Source organism: Artemia franciscana, unplaced genomic scaffold (genome assembly GCF_032884065.1).
Source record: "Artemia franciscana unplaced genomic scaffold, ASM3288406v1 Scaffold_6016, whole genome shotgun sequence".
In the NCBI taxonomy this organism is placed as follows: Eukaryota; Metazoa; Arthropoda; class Branchiopoda; order Anostraca; family Artemiidae; genus Artemia; species Artemia franciscana.
Window position 1 is genome coordinate 1 of NW_027066319.1, and position 7,488 is coordinate 7,488.

A 7,488-nucleotide genomic window follows, 5' to 3' on the forward strand; every position below is an offset into this window, starting at 1 on the left:
TTAGATTCATAGGACACACTTGTGTTAATAAAACCGGGTCATAGTCCTTTTGGTACAACAGGCTCCTAAGTTCCTGTAATTTGATTGTTAGTTGGTCACCATTAGATAGGAAAATAGAAAAGTCTGGACTTAAATGTTGACTCCTCTTTGTACCTGGTACCGGCTGATCCTCTTTGATCAGATCAAAGGGGGTAGCATCCAACTGAGATTTTTAGACATGGCACTAGGACTGGTGTTTTTGAATGTCAAGGATGTATCCATTACAGTTGGGGATAATTTGTCATCACTTGAGAACACACAAGAACTTTGCAGTAGGTCTTGGACACTTTCACTTAGTCCTATACTATGCTCAGTGTAAGCAGACACACTATTTATAGCACTATATACAAGTCCCCCATTATGCAGGTTTAGTGCTGCATGTGTACCAACTGGGATTGGGGTGCTTCCCTAAGGCTTGGTTCTTTTTTGTCATAATATGAAAGCCATGAATGGCTAGATATATCCCCCCTGCATCAGTTCTGGCTTTAAGCTCTTCTTCAAGTGTTTTCTGGCAGGCACAGTCTTCCCTTGACGCATTGTTTCTAAATTTTATTCCACCTTTCTTCTCAAAAGATTTCTGCTTTTTCAATGCAAAGGAACTAACCGTTAATATGACTGGTGGTGGGTGGCTACCTGATTGCTGCACCATGGATCCCTCTGTGGTGTGAAGCAGAAGTCTTTGTACATTGGTTATTAAGTCACATTCTATACCAAAATCATTCTCTAGGATCAGAAGAATAGCTCTCCTATCATCCTGGGAGGATGGTATACCATAAGCAATGACATTGTTTTTCTTATTCTCTCTGTCTTTTTCAGCATGAACACCATACTCTAATTTTTGTCTTAAGTTCAGCTACAGAGAAGAAACTTTAATTTACACAATTTGTCAAGCGTCATCAGTGCTACACCTACTTGCAAGAGATGATTCAACCACATTAACTTGTTCATGGATGGTTGTTTGCTAGGCTCTCAGACTTTCCTATGCAAGGGACTGGTTTATACTTTGTACTAGCGTTTTTTGTAGTCTCAGCAGCTGAAGCACCATGATGTGAAGCACTCTGGGGACTTGCTTTGCATACTGGACACACCCACCTGATACTGATTTTCTCCACTATTTTATTCACTAGTTCATATTCAGAGTCAGTTAGTTTTGGGTAAGCTGGACAAACCCAATTTTCACAGTCATCACAGTTTGTTTTTGATAAACTCTCAGCTAAGTTTGCAGTGCACGTTACACACTTATCAACTCTTTTCTTAAGGCTTTGCTGTGTATGTTTCTGTTTTGGTGGCATTGAGTTTTTTATTCACACTAGAAGTATGTTTCCATTCACTGTTACTTATTCTATTGTCTGATTTAGATACTTTCAAATTCAGTGGGTATTGCCACAAGAAGCAGTGTCACTTAGTCTGTGGTCCAGTTTAGGGATTTTCTAATTCAGTGGGTCTAACACTACATCGAATCCATAGTAGCGCAGTACATTCCTTAGTAAGTCTCTATGAACTGAGTCGAAAGTCTTCTGGAATTCGATGAAAGCCATTGTGATTTCAGTCTGCCATTCATTTGAATCTTCAATAAATATTCTAAGAATAAAGATGATGTCAGCACATGACCTACTTGGTCGGAAGCCATGCTGTTCATCTCTGAATATGGCTTCAACTTTTGTCTGGATGTGGTTCAAAAGTACTTGGCAGAGGACTTCGCTTCCAGCAGACTGTAGGGTGATACCTCGCCAATTGTTGCAATCAGAAACTCTACCCTTCTTAATTAGTTTCAATATATACCTTTTCTTCCAATCTTTGGGAATATCCTCAGTGTCCCATATCTGCATTAAAACTTCGTGTAGTGGCTCAGCTTGCACTCCAACACCGTATTTCAATAGTTCAGGTTGCATACGATCGATGCCAGCAGCTTTTCCTTTCTTTAGTTTACGTAGTACTGTCTCTATATCATATATACTAATCGCCTCTGTACTTATGTCTAACTGGAAAAGGGGTCGACCATCTGGGGGGTCTGTAGGAAGGGCAAAATTTAATATTCCGTGGAAATACTCTTTCCATCTATTATCGATTTCTTCTTTGCGCGTTAGCAGTCGTCCTGATTTACTCTCAATCGCAGTAGCAGGCTTTTTGAAATCTTCTGTGATCTCTTTCGTTATGCGATAAACTGCCCTATTATCATCTTTACTAGCAGCAGCTTCGGCTTCAGTAGCTTCGGTCTCGAGGAAGCAACGTCCATCTGCTCTCCTTTGGGCTTTTTGTGCTTTTTCCTTAGATAGTCCTTATATTCAGAGGTGGTACTGAGGTCGCAGGAGTCTAGTTGAATTTTCATCTCTTTCCTCACTGACATGAGTTTCCAAGAAGAATCACTTATCCACTGTTCCCTCTTCTTTTTAGGGAAACCAAGAGTCTCTTTAGCTACAATTTGCACATTTTCCACGATCTGGGTCTATGTTTCACAAACAGACTCTGTCCTCTCCTCACAAACAAGGCTAGGAAACTTATTGGTGAAGAATAGACAGAAATTTTGTCGAATGTCTTTGTCTTTTATCTTCTGCAAATCAAATGTTCGAAGAGTTCTTTTGCACTTCACAATAGTCTTTAGCTTCAGCTTGAAACGGGCGATTACTAGCTGGTGATCAAAGAACAATTCAGCACCACGATTGGAATGTACATCTTTGAAACATCTGTGTCGCTTCCTGATCAAGAGGCTGTCAATTTTGCTTCTTGTCACTCCATCAGGGGAAGTACAAGTATACTTGTGGACTTCCCGGTGGGGAAACAACGAGCCATCAACAATTAGGCCACAGTCAACACACATATATCAATCACACACCATTATCATTAATGGCGCCAAAACCATTTTATCACTTCAGGTGCATATCTATGGCTATTACAGACTTTAGCATTCAAATCACTACATATATTTAAAATCTCTTGCTCAGCTACATAGTTGACTAGATCGTTAAGGTTGTAATAGAAACAATCTTTCTTGGAATTATTGGCTTCATTTGTCGGAGCAGATGCTACAATCATTGTCAGCTTTGACTGCAAGCTTGCAAAACGGACTTCCATCATCTTTTCGTTTTTGGGGACGAACTCAAGCATTGACTTGGTCGCAACTTAAACGTCTTGGCCGCAACTATCTTGGGACTAGGGACGTGCTGTTAACCCCCTAAGATTTGTTAATCTCCGTGATTGGATTAGCCCTAAATAGAAGAAAATGAAATCTATATAAATGTTCAAATAGAACATTTTCGAAATATCTGCAATGTTGAAATGTATTTAAATATATATTCTCTTCGTTTTTGAAGAGATTTCTAAACATTTTTCTTTCTCTTGGCTTAAACCTGGAACACATGTCGGTTAAAAAGACAACTTTTGTTGGCGTCTGAATGAACCATGATCTATACCCCAAAGCTTGTTGTGTAAATTTAAAATGACATCTAGGAACATTGTATGTGCCCTAGACACAACTCACAGCTGTTGACTGCGTGGCAAAACACAGCCAAGCATATATATATATGTATATATATATATATATATATATATATATATATATATATATATATATATATATATATAATGTGTTAGCGTGTATTTTTGTAAATATAAAGATATCGCTGAAAAAGCTATCCAAAAAAAAAGAGGGAAGTAAACGTGAAAAATGATTCCCAGTTTACTATATTGATGGTAGGCTACAGTCAAGGAAAGTATATAGATGTTAATTCTAAAAACCGTCTGTTCTGTCTTCTCTGAAGACATTTTATAAAAATTTAATGCATATAAACATTAATTTTGCGAGTCTCAACTTCGGTTGACCGTCTTTGAGAGGATCACTTGCAAGTACACTTGGCAACTTGTACCTTGTGCTTGTCAAGTACAAGTAGTACTTGAACTACTTGACCTTTGAGTTGTTTTAGCTTCTTCAAGTGTTTTTGATACCGGGGTAGATAACATCAAGGGGAATGCACAAGGCTGCGAAATTCATGAAATGGTACACCTTTTGAGCTGATGTTGACGTTTTCCTGGTAGTTATGCTAGAACCTTTTTAAGGACTACCCTTTCCTGAAGTTTAAAACAAAATTCCGCTAATTGAAAAAACAGAATTCACAGTTTGTAATGATATCGGCTTCATCATTACTAAGTATTAATTTTTCCGGAATAAAACAAGAGAACCAAAATAATTTTTCTGTGATTTCTGGGAAATTGGGCGTCGCCTTTCAGTTTCCTGTGGTTTAGTGGAGCGGCTTAACCATGCTCTTAGATATGGTGATTGATTGAGGTATGGAGCCCCCTTTTTTTTTTCTTTTTTTTTATAAGCAGTGGAAACAATGATTAAAAGTTGTGGAATTGTTTTCCCTACTTTCTATACTAGCGTCAACCTCTTTCGAATCAAATTTCATATTGGAGTTTCTTTGTTGGTTTGGGGTGGGGGTTGGGCAGTGACATGTCGGTTTTGCGTATATTTTTTCGAATTATTGTTTTGCTGGGTCTATACTGGGTAAGGTTCGTCTTTGGCGGTTTACATTTAGACGTAAAAAAAAGGTGAGATGTACAGTATTCAGAGAATTTACTAATGACAATTTCAAGAATAGTGATGAGGTTCAAAAGACCACTTTGCAGACCTTAATTGATATATGCATTATGAAAAACAACTGTAGTGGCCTGGAGTTGTCTTTGGGAGGGATACAGACCACATTTCCAGAATAGTTCAATAGCTTAACAGAGTTGCCAACTAGAGTGTCTGAAAGGTTGAATGAAAGGCTTAGACTTGTATGTGGTGCTAAAATATGCGTTGAAAATCGCGTGGCTGTACTCAAGAAGCAGCCAAAACAGAAGGTTTGAGCGGGGGGGGGAGTCTTTTCGCGTGGAAAGTTTATTCCTAATAACGTCGTTCTAGTCAATGCCTAAAAAGGAATTCAAACTTATATTTTAATGAAAACATGTAAAATTATGTCTGTCTCCTAGGAGTAAAAAATAGGAACTTGTTTTTAGTGTGTAGCTGTTCCATCTCTTTTTTTAGAAGATCTTTCTGTATATTTCTTCTGACATGTTTTATAACCATGGGAAGGCCAGGGCCCCGTGGACCTTTCAAGCGGCGCCTCTCGCTGTTTCCTTTGAATTATACGACTGAAATGTTCTCTCCGACAATTCCCCTGGAACATATCCCCATGCAAAAGCAAATAAGCAAAGACAAAGTAAGACAAAGAGAATTTTCCATAGAAATTCAATAGAACCTCCCCAGGGTAATATATCCCCTGGAAAATTCACTACGGAAATTTTTCTCCATACAGAAAAAATTCTCGTTGGAAAACTCATCCCAAGCACAAAATCCTCCTCCATATAAAAAACATCTGCATACTTCCCAATAACACATACTATACGTAAGCAATAGGCAAATTTTAATAACTTAAAGATCTATCCTCAGGTGCTGGGGGGCGCGTTATCTCCAAAGGCATTATTTTTTGGATTTTCAATATGCTATACAAAATGGCTATCTCAATATTTTGATCAGACGAATTATTGGAAAAGGGGACGTGGGAGGGGACTAGTAGCCCTCTAAATCTTTTTGGCCACTTAAAAAGGGCACTAGAACTTTTAATTTTCATTCAAATGAGCCGTCTCCCAATTTTCCAGGAGCATTGGTTCGATACAGCTATCCCTGGGGACAAAAAACAACAAAAAAGAAACAAATAAACATGCATCCGTGATCTTTCTTCTGAATAAAACTACAAAGTTTTATATGTTCGCAGACAGAAGCTCCAAACCTCTACAGTAGGGTTCTCTAATATGTTGAATCAGATGGCGTGATTTTATTAGGATTCCTTGACTTTTAAAGGGTATATTTCCTCTTTTTCGGAAACTGGGCAAATATTCTTAGGTTCGTAGCTTTTTATGGGTTGCACTAAGCATCAAATTTGTTTTTTAGAGTTTCGGTTACTATTGAGCCGTTTAACTCCTTGCCACTGTAGAGATATCTAGACATTACGGTCATCCTCAAAATAACCTGTCACCTAGGGTCTTAGTGCGTATAAAAGCTTCTCCCATTTCCTTTGTTCAAGGGATTCATTGTGTATATCTCAGTAACTGGATCAATTTTAAATGGTGCGAACCTGTATTATTTATGATTGTGGAAGCAGAAAGAAAGGGGGTGAGCCGGCAAGTGGTTGGCTACTGACCTATCTTACAGGTATGACTTATGACATGACTGAGTGATGGATCTATTTTATTTTAGCAATATTACCCCCCCTAAAAAGTCAATTTGTAGTGCAGTTATCCATACAGTGGTAGTTATTAATTTGGTTACAGTGATATACATATATATAAATATATATATATATATATATATATATATATATATATATATATATATACATATATATATATATATAGATATATATATATATATATATATATATATATATATATATTTATATATATATATATATATATATATACATATATATATATATATATATATATATATATATATATATATATATATATATATATATATATATATATATATTTATATATATATATATATAATATATCCTATCACTGTAACCAAATTGATTTTTTTAAGGGGGGGGGGATAATATTGCTAAAATATAAATATAGAAAATAAAATAGAATATATATATATATTTATATATATATATATGAGGCTCTCAGCTGCGTTTGTCTATCGCTAAATACCCAATTTCAATTTTAGCAATATTACCCCCCCCCCCCCGCCTTAAAAAAATCAATTTGGTTACAGTGGTAGGATTTTCTGTTTTATCTTCGGTTAGAAGGGAATGTGAGTTACTTATTCTCTTGGGTACAGCGCTGTCCTCCAATCAATGGTAACGCTTGTCATACTACAAATTAGACCATGCAGGTTTAAAGGAGTTCACAAGATCCCTGATAGCCATAGTACAACGATTGTGTTAGTGAGTCTAGAGATCCAAGACACATTAAAACAAGGAAATAATAAACAGTTATTGCCGGACTTGGAGGGACTGCCTAACTCCTTGGCTCGAAATCTGGTTGAAAATGAGTGTGAAAAAGCTTAATCATGTTCTCTTGATGTTATTATAATTAATCTTTATTCAGAAATCTTTTGTAATGTTTATTTATTCTTTTACTGATAGTTTCTGTGTTTTTTTTTCCAGATTTCGCCAGAATGATGAAACTGAATCAGCGCCTTTCTTAAGTTGACATCTTTCAAGATCAATCATGAACAGTGAACGGAATTAAAAGTAGCTTATTACTTCTCTTTTGGCAAGTTAAATTAATTAAAAATGTTCGCTCCATGAAGTTTTTCCTTTTTAATATTCAGGAATTCTATTTTTTAAAAGGATAAACATCCTCCCGAGCCGTTGATGGTGCATAGGGCTTCGATTCAACGCTTCTTCTTTACAGGGCAAATTGCAGACCTGTTGCCCAACCTTGCGGCAATGGAAA

General features: G+C 36.7%; 1 protein-coding gene across 1 annotated transcript; it reads right to left on the bottom strand.

Annotated features, from left to right (window-relative positions):
* Positions 1 to 1,469: 1,469 nt before the first annotated feature.
* LOC136043446 (uncharacterized) lies at positions 1,470 to 3,114 on the bottom strand. The gene is made up of 2 exons (XM_065728368.1): positions 2,938 to 3,114; positions 1,470 to 2,306 (listed from the first exon to the last, which is right to left on the bottom strand). The coding sequence occupies exons 1-2, from the start codon at positions 3,112 to 3,114 to the stop codon at positions 1,470 to 1,472; spliced, it is 1,014 nt and encodes a 337-aa protein (XP_065584440.1).
* Between the last annotated feature and the right edge of the window lie 4,374 nt (positions 3,115 to 7,488).